At 32.7% G+C, this 19,337-nt stretch overlaps 1 protein-coding gene across 6 annotated transcripts in view; it reads right to left on the bottom strand.

The window, feature by feature from the left end:
- Positions 1–19,337, bottom strand: part of LOC118183190 (uncharacterized) — an 841,429-nt gene that overhangs the window by 186,395 nt on the left and 635,697 nt on the right. For all 6 annotated transcript variants that reach the window (XM_085808383.1, XM_085808384.1, XM_085808382.1 and 3 more), the window contains one exon: positions 12,076–12,332. In XM_085808383.1, coding sequence (XP_085664509.1) covers positions 12,076–12,332 — 257 coding nt within the window. The remainder of the gene's footprint in view (positions 1–12,075; positions 12,333–19,337) is intronic.

The raw sequence follows: 19,337 nt of genomic DNA, 5'->3' as shown, positions 1-19,337 counted from the left end.
TTTTATGAGCATTCTAACAAATGGATTGAAACAACTCATTTTTTTTCTTCTTTTCAAGTTTTTATTTAAAGATGTTAACATATGAATTAAAAGACTTTTGCAATGTGCTGTATTACGCGTATGGCCTTTTAAAGTTCCTTATATTTTAAAAAATAATGATTTAAATTTACTTTGTTTAAATGCAGAAAGCCTTTTTCTAGCAGAATATCAGTTCGTTTACTTTTGAAACCAACAGATGCCGCCACTAGTGCAAAAACCCTTTCTTTTTAGAAAGAGTGGCTGAGGAGAAAAGAGAATAATTTATCTTTAGCATCAAACTACGAGCGCTCTGAAACTGCATTTACGCATCCATGAATTGTAACTGTTAAACTCAACAGTTGCACTCAACTTCAAAAGCAAGATACTCTGGCAGAATATAATTTTCAATTTATTTATTTGCTCCATTTAAAAAAAATTCAGGGTAACTAAAGTCGTAAGATTTCAGGAAAATTCAAGAATTTGATTCAAAATTAAGGGTGCACTGGGGATTAACTTCTTACTTTTCTAAAGCAAGTTGCATTTCATTTGTTTGATAAAAATAATTCATAAATAAGATATATGCATAAAAAAGTAAAGGTACACAAAGACCATATATAATTCAATGACAAAACCATATATAATTCAATGAACAGCCACACGTAATTCGAACCATGCATTTAGTAATTCTATAGCATCAATAAAAGAACGCTTCATATGAAAAGTAATTTTGATCTAAACTGCCGACGACTAAACAAGGAAAAAATAAATAAATAAACCCCTCTCTTTAATTGTATGTTAACATCCCTAAAACCGTTTCTTATTTCTATGATACAAAAAAAAAAATTCATAAAAACTTATTCTCCCCATTTGATATACGAGAGAAAAGATACAAAAAAATACTGATTAAATTATTTCGCCTCAAATAAAATATATTTAAAATTCTCAGCGCGTTATTTGTTCAATTGATATCCATTACCGATTTATTTTCTTTCACCTTTATTGCATCAAGTTTAACTTTTTAGGAGAGCTCCGCCAATGTTCACACTCTAGCCCCCATCTAATTACGTTTAGTGTTCTTATTCGGGATTTTTAATTTTTTCTAGCGTTTTTTCCACCTCATCCAGCTCATCCTATTATTGACAGAGTGCGAAGGAAAGGCAAAGAAATTGAGAGATGCTGGTGTAAATTATAATTTGCCTACGCCCTAAAGGCAATAACTCCAGTCAGCGCTAATATCAATTAGCCAGAACCAGATTAATATTTCTAACACGAGCTTTGCTTTTGAACGGAAGCTTTTGTTTTATTATTAGCCGGGCCATTTTTTCCCCGACTTCTGTATAGGGATACAAATCTTATTTTCTTACTATCTTCCCTGTTTTCTTTATTACGCTGGGTCTATTTGTTATTAAAATATGATTAGCGTTTGAAAAAAAAGTTTAAATGTTGGTAATTACGAGAACAGTGATTAATTATGTCAGCACACAAAGCGAAATTTATTTAGGCAAAAGATTACGGATATTTTTTTTTTTTAATGCGCTTCCAATTGTTCCTCCCTCTTTTCCCCTCAGTGCTAAGGAGCAGGATTTTTTTCCCTTTATGTCATGTTATTGTTTTTCCATTCCACCATTCCGCCTCTTACAGCATTTTTTAAGCTGCTTCATGGGAGAAGCATTAAATAAAAAAATACTGAAACTTTTTTTAACTTGTAAAATGTGCCACCGATGCTGTCTCACTGGTAGTAAAAGATCTCCACAGGAATATTTTTAAATACTTTCGGTTTAGAAATAATATTTTCCCCATTTTCATTGTTGCTTGTGTATTTTAATTACAAATTAGTTTCGACAATGCTCAGACTTTCGAATATCGAGGAAAAAAACAAATCTACTCGAATAATGAGAAATATTTTCATCTGTGTATCAATAGCGGAGATTTACACCTGTGTGCTTTCAGTGCAGATTTCAGTGTGCCTGTACACTACCGATTTATAAGAGTGTCCGCAATAGATTAATGGCCTCAGGATGATGTTTGCGATCGAGTTTAATTTTGACAATTTATTAGCTAAAGAATGCGATAAATTAGCTCCCAAATCTGCAATTTTTTATATAAAAATGCAAACAGGATGGAAGATTCATATCTGAGAATTACACTTTATACATTAATGTAATTACAGATATTAGCATTTTAATAACTCATTAATGGCTAATAAAGTTGCCAAATATGAGGGCAATTATTTTTTTATTATATTAGCAACCACAAATTTAAACACAGCAGGAAACAAAGGTGGTAAAGATAAAAATTTGGGTGGGAGGGGGGCTTAGTTTGCGCAGCTTTTGAATAAAACTCTATTTGTGAAGGAATCCAGCATGAATTGTGAAAATTGAGTATCAACCTATCAGTATTACTTGGAGGATCAGTATTAAAGCAAGATTGTATGAGTTTTATAAGTAAGCATATGTTTATTTTCATTATATTTACGTGTATTTCTTTGGTGGAAAAAACTGTTGAAATAAGAAGGGATTTTAGTTTATTTAGTAGTTCAGCTTTTGGGAGTTGATTACTGCCGATAATTTAATTAATATATATTGATAATTTAATTTAATTACTGCCAATAAAATATTAAGTTTACTAATTTAACACGACTTTGAAAACTAACATTTTGCTGGCACTTTATTTCTCAAGTTACTTTTTATATAAACAACCAGATCTACAAAGTCCACTATTAGTCATATGAATTATTATGAAACTGATATTAAGTGAATACCTGACTTGAAAATTTTAAGAAGCCCTTTCTCTGAATTTAAAAAAAAATGAAATTAGGCGAGTATTAGCAACGGTGAACGTTTCACTTGGTAGAAAGAAGAATAATTGTTGAGCAGTTTTTTTTAAATGAAAAGTAAAAACTGATTCATTTTATACAATTATCAGTATATAACTATTTTGCATTCTGCAGCTGTACGTAATTAATAGCATTTTTATTGTTTCATTTATAATCGAATAACATTAGTCTATTAAAATTCATATTCACTTTTACTTTATATTATTGTTTCAGAAAATATTATCCTTGAAAACTCAAATTTCAGAGAGTTCTAGTGAAAAAAATTCATAAGTTGGCATGAACCTCCTAAGGAAAGGCTAAACTAAATTTAACGGCATAAGTATCATTATGACCTTCGATCACACTATTTAAAAAGCAAGACGACGAAGTTTAGAAAATTGCAGCAGGAATTGGAGCTCGAGGAGATAATCGAAAAAGTTACGCGTAAATAGATATCGGTTCGTGTGGTGCTCGTGAGGAATCTTAAGCATAATATTTATAATCCAGGAGGAGTTCTTGAATTTCTACACATCATCACACTGATGGAAGAACATTAGGTAGTTCTTATCAAAGCAGTTTCCAAACCATCCTCTAAGGGGAAAAAATAAATGGAAAAGCTTAGCATACGCTTTTACCGGCTGGAAATTTAGTATGTGTATAAAAAATAAGGGATCAGAATAGGTAGGAGGAAAATATTAGCGAGACGACAGCGTAAAAGAGCAACTTAAGTTAACCATTGATGGATTAATCCCTTAACAATGCAGCTCGCCGTGCAACACAGCTGAGGGACTCGCTATCTAGCGCCCGCAACGAGTTCAGCAGAGCGGGCCCTCGAAAAGATAGCAAGATGCCAGGGGACTGTCTACGATGACAAAAGAGTAATGAATCATAACGAACGATAGGCTTAATCAGGCCTCTTTCATACAAGACCCTCTTTAAACCGTTCACTCAAGAAATGGTAATTTACAAGAAGTAAGAATTACTCTCCAGTCTTTAATGTAGATATTTCTGTGTTTCGAAAATAAATGACGACTGGAGAACCGACTGTATTTCGAAGCAATGAATTTAAAAAGGTGACGATGAAATATTCCGTGGGACTTAAGAAGGATGCGGCCGCGCCAAGCATCGGAAAGTCACACGCTGTAATTTTTTTCTTTTACAGTGAGACCAGTTGAGTAGTTATAAAGATTACAAGTGTCACATTTCTCTGAATAAAATAACAAATTTTAGTGCTTTTCAGTATCATGATAAAAGAGGAATCTGCTATTTTCTTCAAGGAAAATTCAAAATGTCTTCGAAAAAGGGAATTTTTAATCAATTAACGGTTAGAATAGCATTAATGTTTCACTCCTTTTCCTAAATCTGTTTATAAAACAAGGCCAATTAAAGAACAATCAACAGGTGAATAATATTTATTATGTTGTGCCCAATTATGTAGTGGTGAATGAACTCTTAGTAACGAATTATGGTTAATAAATCTGCGCAAGCTTAATAACAAATGAATGGGAGGAAATTTAAAGGCTGGTGCTTTCAATGGGCACGCAATCAGAAAATTCTACCGACAGGCAGTTTTAGGGATTCTTAGCAAGGACAAAATTAAATTAAATATAACTAGACATTCAGCTGAATTATATCAGCATTAACAATAGGATTTTCACTGAAATCGTAAGGAAATATGTTTCACTGTATATTAAGTTTTACAGGACTGAAACAAGCTATTTAATATTTAACAACTTGGGTTTTATTCCCGCACTAAACACGTATTGCAATATATTTTAAGAGTTTCTCTGCAAAAGAGTGTACGTTTATCATGTTATTGTCATCCGCAAACTTGCCTTTTCTTACCTAAAAAAACAAGTTTTTCAAGCACTCGCTTCTTATTTTGCAATGTATTATAATCTATAAATATAACCACACGAAAAAATACTATCCTATTAAATTCTCTAGAAAAGGTTCTTGGAAATATAATTATTGTTACATAAAGTTAATAAAGCGGCAGAGTGCCAAGATTGCATTTAAATAATGAAATTTTCTAACCGAAGCCATGTAAACTTTATGAAGTAGCTTAAGTAAAAAGAAAGCTTCTATTTTGCAAGAGTTCTGTGAGCACACAATCAAAGAAAAGACAAAAAGGGACCCATTTTCAAATTCAATTCGGAAAGATTTGCAATTATCAACTTCTCGTCTAATTTTATTAAGAATTAAGAAACAAACAGAAAATGAAAACCAAACAGATTTACGTCACTGCGATTTTCAACGTTCTATTTAAAAACATAAAAGAACAGAGAATTAAGTTTCGAGAGAGTGTTTGAGTCCTACAGTTAGGCAAGCCATGGTAAAGGACGAGAAGTCATGATATGTATCTTTGAATCAATCTAACAATACTGAAAGCCAAAGAAGGCTTTGCATTATTGCAGAACTGGTTCAAACTTTTGAAATGGGAAACTCAGCTTGATTTTGAGAGAAATAATCAGAGCTGAATGGCTTACTATATCCCCCTTAAGACCTTTTCTTTAAAAAAAAAAGACTTCATTTAACCAGGTGAATCATCATACAGAATTAGGATATTCTGTTCTTATGCAGGCTTTCATTTCATTTACCCCCAAATTAAGCTTTCCTTCTATGGAATTACCATTGTATAGCATGAAAGGAGACTAACTCCATCTATTCAAGGTTGTCGTTACACTCCCCCGAATTTCACTCGGGCAATTAAATGACGCTCCAATTATAATTTTCAGATAATCCCTTTAAAAAAGGATCGATCGCTGGAAAGCAAAGAATAATGTTCGGCAGGGAAGCAGTTATCCGAGGGACCGAACGTCACTTAGCAAGCCGAATAACTAATGCCGGCTGTGTAAGTGCATTTTCGATATGGGCATCATCATTAAATAAATGGTGTGAACTTTTAGCATCTCGAGATCTGACAAAAACCCAAGACCCGTGATTATGTATTATTAGTTGGAGCTTAGCGATGACCGAGCTTTTGTTTGCCGGCGACCACTGCTGTAAAAAATCGCCTCCATCTTCCAAGAGCAGACGCTGTTATTAGGGGACACGGCTAATGATATTCCGGCGTTTATGTAAAAGAGGAAACAAAAACCAGTGACATATTACGCTTCCAGCTATTTTCCTACATCAGCCTTTTTTTTTCGCTCTTTGTTTAAGTCTCCAATTTTTTGGATTGTTTTCTTTATTTAAAAAGGATTTTTTTGTTTGTTTCTAATTTTTTAGTCAGCTCTGACTTTGACGCCTGATATGAAAAGCATTAAATATTTAAGTCTGTTACAACCAGTGCATTTGGAGGTCCCGCCACGGAAAATTTGCGTCTTGAACATTCATTTTACTTTTATTTATTTATGTATTTATTGCTTAAGAAACAAAGCGCTAGTTTCGAACATAAATGACGTAAAGCAAGACGTTGGCGAACATTAGTTTCGTAGCGTGCGATTGATCAAGAAAACTGTTAGTGTGATAATATCATCTTTTCATTTCCTTAGACCCGAAAATATTAGCAAAAAATATGAAAAATTAATTAAAACTAGCTATATTTTTTTATCAGTCTTAATCGCATAGAAACAGTCTGGTGAATGAAAGTAACTCAAATCTATACGAAAGTTTTAGAAACCCAGGAATTATTATTGTTTGGTTTAGTAACACTTACACTGGGAAATCCAGAAAATCGCTGATACGTAATAAACTCTCTATAAATATAATATTGCCTTTAATAAGGCAGAAAAGAAAAGAATCGGTCTAGAAAACAAACTGAACTTGACCTTCTTGCTGAATGGCTTACATCTTTCTGCATATTCGATTTACAAATATAACTAATCTTCAATTGGTAATGAGAATTTGAACTGAAACCTGATAAAACTCGATAGGTGAGCATTCACTTGAAAATTTAACTATCTTCCAATTTTCAGAGTATAAACTAGATGAAATGTAATTTCTGTCGCATATTTCCAAGTTGTCTTTAAAACTAAGAAAAAGCTAACTTTGGCATTTAGGCGTAGTACTACAAGAGACAGTTTATTAATTTCTATTTACAATTTCAAATTGAAATCTAAATGAAATTGAATTTTCCTGATATTCCGCAAAGTTTGTTATACTTACTTAAGAACAGTTCATTATGATCAAATAAGTTACAGCGTAATATAAGCAATCGCTCGAGCAATTATTTCGTTTAACGAGTGATGTATTTTTGCCCAGAAGAACTTCAGCGAATGATAAATGAATGATTTTAGTAATATGAACAATAATCTATGCATAAAGCGTTACAGTTAAGACTTATGACAGAATGAAAAATTAAATCGTTACTAACATTGTGCCAAGTGCTGCTTTTCTGAACTTCCCTCAGAAAAGTTTCGCAGTCGAAATTGTTTATATTCTTTAAAATTGTTTGACAGTCTACCGAAATTTTCGATCTTTTCCAAAAGTGTTGTAAGCATATTGTACATTAATTAAAAAGCTCTGTAAAACCAAGTGCATATTTTCGGTACATATACTAACAATAAAGTAAACATTACCAGCCTACCTCACTTTTCATAAAGTATAGTGTTTTCTAACTCGATCAGCCAGAAGCTTTGGTTTTGTGAATTGTTATTAAACATGTAATATTCAAGTGCTACATGTGCAAACAATCCCTTGTGAATTTATTAATTAAATTGTCAATAATATTTAATTAAAAATAATAAATCAAAACCTCAAGCACTAAAACTCTAGAAAATTATCTTTAATTATGATTTGCCCTTGTCCATCGTATTCCAAAACCTGCTTTTGTATTTATCTGTTTTGTTATTAAAATACTTCACGATTTATAAAAAGAAAGAATTTTAATCTTAAATTTTCTCACTGCACCTTGTGTTTGAAACCGCGTCAGACGTTTTATTTAAATACAAATATCCTATTGTTCATTATAATTTTAATCATGTTTACACATTCAGCTTCTTTGTTACTAAAATATACAGACATAACGAAGGGCTTTAATTTTAATCTCTTTCTCGGTTGTTCAGAAAAGAAAACTTCGCCAGTGCAAATATGGTTAGGTTAAAGCGAATAAAATCGCTTAATGCTGATTAAATTAAAGTAATGGATTTAATCACCAATTATGACAATGCTATAAAAATAGCTGAGAACATTTGCTATTCTTCTAAATTTATTCTGACAAAACTATGAAAAATAAATTTTATGCAACATCGATAGATTTACGCAGCAATTCCTTTAAAAAAGTAAGATCAGAAATGCATTTTTTTGTAATTTAAAAATTTAGGGAAATGACATTAAGGAAAAAAAAAAAAAAAAAAAAAAAACGTCATACGTGTTTACCTCTTCAATATTCATTATTTCAAGGGACTTAATTATTTAAATTAATCTTTAAAGTTGTACACTGATCTTTTACGTACAGAAATATTTTGAAGCTTTAATTAATCGCCGACAATAATTTACTTCAGCATAAAATTAGGCAACGCAACAACATTGTGTTCGGCGTAAATTTTAGTCAAAGCTATGGATTTCGAGATCAAACAGGTACAGGTCCCTCTTCATCAATAAAGAAAACAGCTGACCACGTGGCGCAAGTAAGCAAACGACCCAGGTAGCAAAAACCAGTTGCGCCATTATGCTTTTCGCTTCGTCATGCGACGTGGTTGCTGGATTATCTCATTTTTGGAAGTTGATTTCTTTGCTCCTGATGAAGAGGGATCTGTAACTTTTCCCCTCGAAATCGATAGCATCTTAAACATATGCCAAAAACAAGGTTGTTGCTTTGCCTAATATTTTTACTTTTGTCTTATTTCTAGTTTTACTTAAAAATAATATTTAATTCTTTTTCAATAATCTCATGCCTAAACGTAATTCAATATATCTCAGGTAGCATTACGACTCAGTTACAGTCATAAATTAGTCTCCCACTTTAATTTATTTTCAAAGCTTAACCACTCTCAAGAAAACTTGAAAATAATTAATATTACAAAATATCGATAAGAAATATAACTTAAAGTCATTAATTTCAGATACCGAATTTTAGCTTGCTCAGATTTTGATGTTTATCGCTAAGGAGGAGGTAAATCATCCTTTCACGGGAAGATAATAAATAAATAAACAGATGTATGTTATAAAATATTTATATTAAAATAAAGAGGGGTTTATTTTCTGCAAGTTTGTTACAGTGAGTATAATTTATTTCAAATATGCATAGAAGTGTGCACTGATTTATGTAAACTGATAATCATTGGTAGAAAAAGTGTGAAGCACTTTAAATAAATAACTTCACAAAGACCTTGGATGATCTAAAAATCTTCTACTTATAAGTCGAATACAGAATAAGTATTAAGGTATAACTAATATAAACACGAAACTAATGTCATTCCCTCACTGCTAAAATCTCTGATAAAATACCTTCTTTGCATCTGTTTGTTACTGAAGAAGAGGGCGGATATTTGACGTATAGGAATAATTATTATAATGATTCCAAATTATACATCTTTTTCACGTACCATAAAATCGCCTAGAATAAATTGAATAGCAAATGTTTTTCGACATTCTTAAGGGAACTGATGGAAAATTAGGAATTATTTTATGAATCAAATAGCAGATCCTTTTATCTTATATCGAAAATTAATTGATGAAGTTGATGGGCGGAATCTTTGAATTAGAAATGTAACAGCCGAATTTAAATCTGCCCCCTTCCATATTTCAAAAGCAGTACCTTAAGATGTTTGAGCAAAAGCACTCGGTATTCACATATGGATTTAATTTTGCTCTGGGACTTTAAAACTGATAGTAAAATACATTTCAAAATGTTATGTTCTTGCATTCAGTATCAGCTTAAAAGCTTTTCTTCTATTCTTTTTTAGATTCATTCCACGGAAAACAGGTGCTTTTGACAGTCTAAATAACATATGTTCCAAACGTTTCGGATTGAAGAAGTTCTGAAAACTCAGCTATTAGTATTTATATATAAATCAAGAAAAAGGCTAGAGGGTGTAGTAATATTAAGCAAGGAAAACTGTAGAACATATTTACGTATTTGGCGCGTAGGGAAAAGCGAAAAATGTCCCTTTGATAAGTCATATCAAAACATGCATTTTATCAATTCTAATAAATATCCACATTTTACAGTTTTATGCTGATTAATCAAAATGAACTACAGTTTGTGAGAGTGACATTTTGAAAGTGCTCCAACTATTTGCAAGAAGCGCTAGCCACAACTGAAGACGACAGTCCTTCATACTGACGTAAGTAAGGTAAGTGGAAGAACTGGCCCGTTGGGATGTAGTGTCCATGGTGTTAGGGAAGACCATCTACTGCATAGGCAAGGAAGATAGCTGGTGGGGTGTTGCCATGGTGATTTGGCCGTGACGTCATGCTGGAAACATACCGTTGACCAACTCCCTTTTAGGAGAACAACGATTTTGGAGCATCACTATGCACGGCAGCATATAATCCAGGGCCCGAAATCAAATTGTTCACGGATATCCGTAGATAATTTAGATTCTTTCAGGGTTCTCCGAAGAAACAGCGCAAAGAAAACCCATTCTTCGCACGAAATAATCAATTCATGTATGAGGTTGATAGTTTCCATTTAAAACAGGAGTGGATATTAAAACTGCTTATAAAGAAATTTGTGATTATGATTTTTATTGATTTTAAGAGCAGTTCAAATTTTGGAGAAAAGGATAATCACAAATGCCAGAAAGTTAAGAAAAAGTTCACAGCATCTTGTAGATAATAAAATTATTTATATTACCAAATTAATAGTCCAGATTAGTCGTAGATTAGGATGGACGGTGAGAATAAGATTAGAGTTAAGTTTAAAAAAGCAAAAAAAAAAAAAAAAAAAAAAAAAGGTATAGGAGTCAGAAATAATTTAATGCGATTAGGTCTTTAAGGACTCAGTAAGGAAATTGTTTAGTAAAGTTCAAATTTTTCTTTCTTTTCTTTTCCCTCGTCATAAATTTGTAATTATAAATTTACACGTAACCAAAATAAATTTCAAATTATGAAGTATTTTACGCTAGTAAATTATAAGTCCCCTACACTCACACACTGCAGCATGGCAACTGATGACTATAAAAATGAGTTTTAAGTTTGCTTACACAAAGGCAAAAATAAACACTGACTATTTCTCAACTAGAACACATCTCTTCAGGCTGCAATAACCGAACGTTAACACGAGAGCGAGTGCTGTGTAGAATGGCCACACATTATGCCCGCTAAATTTAATAAAGGTTTACCAGCACTGGGACCGGACGAGATAACGCACTCAGATAGGAAAGGTGGCTGTCCCTTCTTGTCGCAATTGGCGGGGACTGTCTTTTTTCCCTTTCTATTTGTTCTTACCCTGACTAACACGGTTACTTGCTGGATATCGATTTAAAGCGATATCGCATCGATTTACACCAGCACTGGTCTAAATACGGCTATTTGCAAAGAGGAGGAGTTTGGGGGTTGTGTATAAAGCTCATTTGCAACTATATGCATTAGATTTTCTTTTTATAAAATCAATTGATTTTATTTTAGTATAAACATGCCTTGAAATTGCACTGTATATGAACATGAGAATTACATAAATTTTACATTTTTCTCGACAAGCTCATGAAATTTTACATCATTTATAATTTATTCTTTTAAACTGATTGCTCAAAATATTATGATTCCAGTATACAGTTCTAAATTGAAATTTATTAGCTACTTAGCGATACAATTCTATAACAGATTTCAATGTTCTGTTTAATTTTTAACTGACAGTACATTATTCCATGCAATGTTTGCTTACGTAGAAAAATTAACATTTATATATTTTATTACCGTATATTACATGAATTTCGATTTAATTGCTTTTAGATTAACAAAAACGTAAACGAGAGCAAAATAAAAGAATCGATTTTGGAGATTACAAACCGTATTACAAAAATGAGTTACCATGCAAAACGCATAAAAATCAGTTAAAGCGTTAGCTTACCATGAGCGAAATATTTCGTTATTATTAAAAAAAAAAAACCTTCTATATTGTTATAAATATTCCATATTTTATACGCTCTTATTCATTGCCAGATCATTTGCACTTCCGATGATATTTATCTAAAATACACCACTTGATGTTAACTGAGACTGAAAGTGCTTTGGCTGCACTGAAATAACTGTATTCGACGTTACTTAGTTTCTGTTTCATTAATATGAGCACAAGAAATGAACATATAAATAAAAAATATGCATATTTATAGAGACAGGAAGATGGAACTTACCTGAGGGCACATTTTACACTGGTACTTCCTGCCGGTGCCATTAGTGGCCACCCCTGATGGCGCTCCAGGACCCTTGGTAGCGGCGCTAATGGGTTGAGGCACCACTAGCATGGAGCCGCTGGAGCTAGGGGTGGACACAGGTGGACTCCCACTACTAGTACTGTTAGCCCTGTTTCCGTGGCTACCGTACAGGCTGTGCATCTGCGAGGAGTCCATGCCTCCACCGCCTCGACCTTCCTCCAGGCTGCCGCCAGGGCCTACAAATAGAAACATTGCACATTAACTCGTGTAGAAAAAAAGATTTTAAATTTAAGTTTAAATTTAGGTGCAGATGCTTAGACAATAAATGTGCTGAAAAAAGTGCACATTTTAAAATTTATTTCCTGTAACCTTACTAATAAATTGAACAATACTATTGTTTGAAAATGGGCATTGTCTGAACATGATTTGATTATACTAATATTCTTAATCAACAATTAAGTAATGAATGTGAAAACTAACTGAAACAGCTGTAAAAAATATAAACTCTTACATACGCAATTAACTCTCCCAATAAAAGTAATTTAAGCTGCTTTTGTTTCAAATATTAATCCCGCATTAAAAAATAAATAAAGAAAAAAATTCTGTGGTTAACAAAACAAATACCCATCAAAAATAAAATCTAAAAGCTTTCAGATTTAACATTACGCCGAAAGAGGCGTTTTTTTAACGTTTTGCGTGCTACCTTTATTTATTAAATATCATGTTCTTCGCACTTAAACCATAAAATTCAGTTCAACAGCGATATCGTATGAGCATATCTTTATAATTTCTGATACACAGTCTCGCGCGCTGGAGATATTTTTTCTCCCGTACAATTGCTCGCTTTGAAATCGTTGAGTTTGTTAATCAAAATTTCGTTAAAGTGTTACAAACTATGAAATCGATAATAAAACAAATTTTCAAATTAGGCCTTCCAGATGCCCATATTCAGTGGAAGATTACATAATTCAAAATTTTATGGCTCTAGGTACCGCTGTTTCATCACAATGAGAGAAACATGCATACATTTATGCAGATTCTTCATTACTTAATTTCTTTAAACATAATACAGGGCTCTAATATTTAGTGGCCACAATTTGAAAAGTGAATCGACATTTATAGTGAACCAACGCAAAATGCCAAAACGAAATTAATAGCCCTTTTGGCTAAAAAAAAATCACAGGTTTTGCAGGAAAACAGTGTAACTGTTTTTACTGCAGAGACTTGGAAGTTGCAATGAAACATTCTATCAAATAAGAAACTTGTGGCAAAACATGGTTTTGGAAATTACAGGATAAATTTATTATAATGGTGATGAAATCATAAAAGTACATATAATTTAGCTGTATTTTAATGACGAGCGAAAAGAGCTGCTGCTTTATCTTCCATATTAAAGTTCCTCCAACCTTCTGTTTAAGAGTTTTGGCGTATGTACGCGAAACAGTTCCCTAAAAAGTCATCAACGAAAGGTACTACAAAATTTAACCATAATTAATATTTTATACTCATCATTTCTACGATTTTAGAAGCGTCATTTCTCAAACATGATCAGTAAATCCCTGTGTTTCGGTACATAGGAAAATAATAGCTTAAGACTTAACATTTATGTAATAACATTTTGGGGGTAACCCGCAACTTCAAGTAGAAAAAAGTTAAATATATGATATGAAATGCTGAAGAATAAATAAAACTTTATGTTCATCTATTTGAGGTACACTGAATTCCACCTTAAGTACTATATACAAAAAGAAAATGACCAATATTAGATTTCAGTCAGTACATTTGTCTTAAATGTGATCGCCAAGTATCCAAAACATAAGCCAAACTAATTTCCATGGCGCCGACAATCAAGTAAAGAAAATAGCACATTTTAAAGTTTACTGAGCAGAATAAATAGCATCTCGGGAAAAAGAAAACTTATTTTATTTATCACGCGTTTACACGCTATTAAAGACCGGCATGTACGCTTCGTAGAATTTTAGTGGAGATCCAGTAATATTCCCCTCCCAGGAACAGAAAATCTTCACTTTATTTTTTCTCTATCCCAGCCATGCAAAAAAGCCCAACCACAGAGATTTCCGTTCTATTCACTTTTCCCCGTCATAGTGGCAATTGAATCAAGCTCCCTTGCTACACAGAAACTGAATAAAATAAATAAAAGTAAGGAAGAGTGTGGGGGAGGGAATAAGAAAAAAATTAAGAGAAAAAATCCCCCTCTATTAAATTTACGCAATAGGATAACAAACCTTACTCCCGGGGTCGTTTAAATTTGAAGAAGCGATGCTTTTCACGTTCATGCTTCATTGAGCGCCGGATGAAGAATTTCTTACCTCCCACCACACCACTACCACTCCGCACTGCATTTTAAACTTGTCAATATTTATTTCAGTCTAAATCGATTCCCTTTACGAACAAGGCCTAAGGATGTTTATTAAGTTCTTACATGGGAGATCAAAGCCCTGTTTACCAAAACGACAACTCAAATTCTCCTTGCAGCGAATAACTCAGAACATGCAAGATTTATCCCAAGCAAAGCTCTCATTTAAATACGTTTTAATATTGATAATGGAATAGGAAAAGGTTACGTGTAAAGCAAACCCTACGTACTATACTCAAAGCCGAAACAATTTCGTTTATTATTTGGTTTAAATTTCATTACAGGCGTTTAAAAATACACAAGGCAGATTAAAGTCGTACAGTAGATATGTATAATACCTCTAAAGCATATTATACACTAATAACTCAAACGTTTGAGGAAGAAAATTAAAACGTAAATAAAAAACGTTCTTTTTGCCACATACAACTTTTGTTTAAATAACTAACCTTTATGAAATCGTCCAAGCTAAGTTAAGGCGAATAATTAACTATATTGTCTTGCTATATGTAATAGAATAAATGAGTAATTTCTCCTTTTTGCCTTTGTACTTTAATTATTAAAATTTCTTTTGACTAAACTTTCCTTATTTAGAGGTTGCTCATCTTGTATTTATTAATTCATGAAACTTCATATTTTAAGCACAGCAACAGTTTGGAATTACTGTCTTATTTTTACAAATAAAAAACACAAAATGTCACGTGTGGAATGGATAGGAGAAGGAAAGTTTGACACTTTGAAACTAGCTATTGATTACAAAGACATTTATACATTGGAGTTTCAAAAAGGTGGGCTAAAATAAAATTAATTTTATAAAACTAGAATTTATTGCTTATCGACTTCATATTGAAGGAATAAAAATTATAAAAATCCCTCTCAAAGAAATTTCATCATACTAGATGCTATACAAGCATATCAATTTGCATCTCAAAATTAGTCAAAATTGAGCCTTGGGCTTATACATTACGCAAAAGTATTCTGCGTGCTTTTAGCGAAACTACGTTATTTCAATAAATGAAATACTTATTGATTAACAAAGCAACAACTGTAGCGCCATCTCTAGAACATGATGAGAAGGATAGATGTGAAGAATCATGAGCTCATTTTAAACAATGGAACAAACATATAAATAGAGTAAAAAGCGTTAACAAAGGTAGGCAACATATCTTAATAAGGTGTGCCCTTGTTTCTAAAATAAGAACAGTATGGAAAAAAGCTATTATATTTCTTATCGTGTAAGGAATTAAAGATATCCCTTCCGTGTGCCCTTGTGATGAAGTAAACAACTCCCACTGCTAGCAAATAGGTAGCCTCCGGTTCGATTCCCGGGGAGGATATCAGTGACGTTTCAAAATTCCTTCGCACATGAAACCTGATAACACTACAAGGCTGTTGGAAATTAATCTTAAAGCAAATCATTTACCTATTTGGTAAAGGAATTATTTTTATTGCTTTTACTTCCTCTTTACCCCTTCTAGTAGAATTAGGTATTCGCTGAATGCTGGTAGGTTAAGTATTAAAGTTTTTTTTTATAAAATTTTAGTTTCGGTGCAATGCAAGATAACATATTATTAAATAGATCTTATGTAAAAGTACAGTTGTCTTTCGTTTTTTGGCTTAAGTTCTTCGAATGGAAAAGAAGATTTCAAATCCAACATAAAGCTATTACTTCAGTTTATCAATAAAAAGAAATACTTTAACGGAGTTTATACCGACGCCAATTCTTAGCTTTACGTCGGAAGAAGTGAAGTCTTGAGAACTACCTCAGACATAGTTAAGATTGGAAGCGAATATTTCCCCTCAAATTACAAGCATGGAGTACAAATATAATCCCGTTTTAAATTATCGATACTATGTTAGGAGCTGCAAGCATAATCGATAAGCAACATACTTAAAGCTGAGCCATTTTTTCCGTCGGAAAAAAGTAACAAATCACACGCACACTTTTCTTGGGTTCTCTAAGGAAGATTTTCAAACGCTCGAGTGAATTTGAAGTTGTTTTTTTCACATCATCACCCAGTGTCTCGAAGCAAATCTGGCAAAAATTTTCTGCTGTCTCCGACATTTTTCACTCGTTTAATTTTTATTTTGACGACAAAAAATCTCCCACCGTCCGTCGCGCTAGCCATGGTGATTAGGCAGAGGCAGATACTTACTTAAATCCCAACTCGTAAAACATGTAGCTTTAGGCACACTAAGGTAACAGTTCAGATTTAAAACGTGGATTTGCAAAACTTAAAAGTAATTAAAGCACGGGAGGACGAAGTGGAAAAAATCCTGAGGGTGGAAAAAAGCTTTCTTAAATCCAGGAAATAAATAAAGTTAATTCGACTTGATATCGGCGAGCGAGCAAAATACTAGTGGCTCAGAAAATGTCAGTGTAATTACAGTTTAGGCCTAGGTAAACCGGGCGATAATTTATCTTGTAGATTACTGTAATTGAGCAAGCTTCGAATAAGCTTGGATGCGTTGCCACAGAAAGAGCTTTCTGAAATCAATAGATCATAATTCATTTAAAACGCGGGGATCACTAATTATAAACATATAAATCATTGGGAAAAGTGGAAAGCTAGAGTGTTCGCACTTAATCCACGTCAGTCCGGTACATTTCCTCTGCCACAGTATGAAAGACTCTTTTGTTTTTCTAGATCTAATATTTACTACGCAACCAGACTCAGTCTCATCACTGGCCCCGTGTGATAGAGAGCCATTTTGAAATATCTAAATATATAGTATTGGCCATGGAATGATTAAATCAATTTAAATGCATATTTATTTATTTGTTTATCAGTATGGACGACTTGGACTTAATTCACTGAGCTTCGAAATTTAAGAATCATTTAAAAATTTTATAAAAGCCCTTTGTGTGTAGTCTTTAACGTTTTATAGACTGCGAAAATTACGATGGAGGTTATTACTATGAGGCTACAATATTACCTAGCTGCATTTGCAGTAGAAAAGGATTCACAAATAGAATCAAAATAAATGTTTTAACTTAAATTTCATGTCAATTTTTCAAAAATTATAGAATTCATAAAATGATTAACAAAGACACGGATGAACTTAATATCTTATTTGATTTCTAAAATTGAGGTTTGTTTTTCTAAAATGAATACTTTTCTTTCTAAAGCGTACAAAAAATATAGATTACGCTTCGTCGAGGAAAATGCTTATTTAGAATCGAATCACCCGAAAATATTCACTAAAACAAATTAATTAATTTAATCTTAACAATAAATATTACCAAGAATACGTAAAAGAAGTAATCACTTATGTTTAAGTAATGATAAAATCTCTAAAAATAATTTTTGAAACTAACTGTCTAACTCGCTGAACTATTAAAAGACATATTTTGATTTAAAACGGAATCCTTGTATACAAAGGAACATTAAGTATTTTACAGATTACATAATAAACATCTTTTACAAATAAAATCCACTCGACAGTCCAGAATTAAAATTCTCTTACATATGAGCTAAATCACTGCAATAAAAGATCGGGTGCATAATAATAATAATAACAATAACCTAGAAAATCATTTAAGACTTCTTGCGTAAACATTCATATTTGATCATCTAAAATATATTCCAATTAAGTAACACCACTCTTAAGTTTGCTAAAGCTTAAAAATTCTAGACATATTTATCTGTAGTTTTATAGGATGTTATTCGCTTATTCTGTGCGAAGAACAACCTAGATCTCCATTTAAAGCCGTTTCAGAGCTCCACATGCTCTCGAAAGAATAATTAAGTCTAAATCTGCAGAAGTAGCTAGACCTCGGGAAAAAGAATCCCTTGTGAGGAAAAGAGAGGGAGGGTTGAAAGCTGACAAATTAAGATTCTGCATCTCAGTGACAGAAGGGAATGCCTGTAGTGTTTTTACAGACCATGTTATGACCAGAATCTAATTTCATTTGCCTTCCAATTCACACACAGACACACGCACACCGTCATCCATACATCCAGATGCGGAAGCTCTCCCAGTTTGCCTTGGCTTGGTTGGCAGCTTGAGAAAACACTATCACAAACTTTTTCCTCCGCTTTTGCTAATCAGGTTGTCTGTTTTTTCTCGTCTCATCTTATCGCCCACTTCTGTTATTTTAAGTTCCTTGATAATTGTCACCTTAGTCTTCGCTCTTGACTAGCACCTTCTTGAGAAGGAGCTACATACGCTTCTGCACGCATTTTATTGCTTTTAGGTCGCTGTGTGTTGTGTGTGCGCGGGGAAAGGCCACTGTTCCTTTTCAAAATCCCATTATTCTCGAACATCCTCTTAAATACACCAGATGGAGGAAAAGGAAGAAAGATACATACGGAGTGCCAAAATCTATCAATGAATTCCATCTAATGGTGATACAAATAGAGGGCTGTTAAAAGTTTTAAAGAAATTTTTATACAAAACAATCAAAAATTCCTCAAATATAAATGCCATATTTGAATTTATTATTAATTTAACTGCGTCCTTGGTAAGGATTGTCATCTGGAGAGAGTTATAGCGAGGTTCCTATTACACTATGAAGATTCATTACAGAATGTTCGTTTTATTTTACCAAGAAACAGCCAGCCTTTAACAAATTTATCCGCTGGACTATTGAAGAATGCGATCAGTATATGAAAGCAGACAGAGTTGTAAAAATCAAAAGTAAAAGTACATACGGTTTTTTAGACTTGCTTTACAAATTCAGGTTGTGTATTAATTTCCAACCTTGGCTCTTTAATCGTACGGGGTTCCCTTCTATTTTTCTGTATGTGTTCTTATCACGATTTAATATCCTAACCCTTGACTGAATTAAGATTTTCTCAAAGATATTTCATTGTCATCACGTTATTACTTTAGAAATATAAAGTACACAAGCTAACAACATTTG

This window comes from Stegodyphus dumicola, chromosome X1, assembly GCF_044657685.1.
Source record: "Stegodyphus dumicola isolate Sdum_Otavi_A_Nest chromosome X1, ASM4465768v1".
Classification (NCBI taxonomy): domain Eukaryota; kingdom Metazoa; phylum Arthropoda; class Arachnida; order Araneae; family Eresidae; genus Stegodyphus; species Stegodyphus dumicola.
This window is presented reverse-complemented; position numbering and strand designations above follow the sequence as displayed.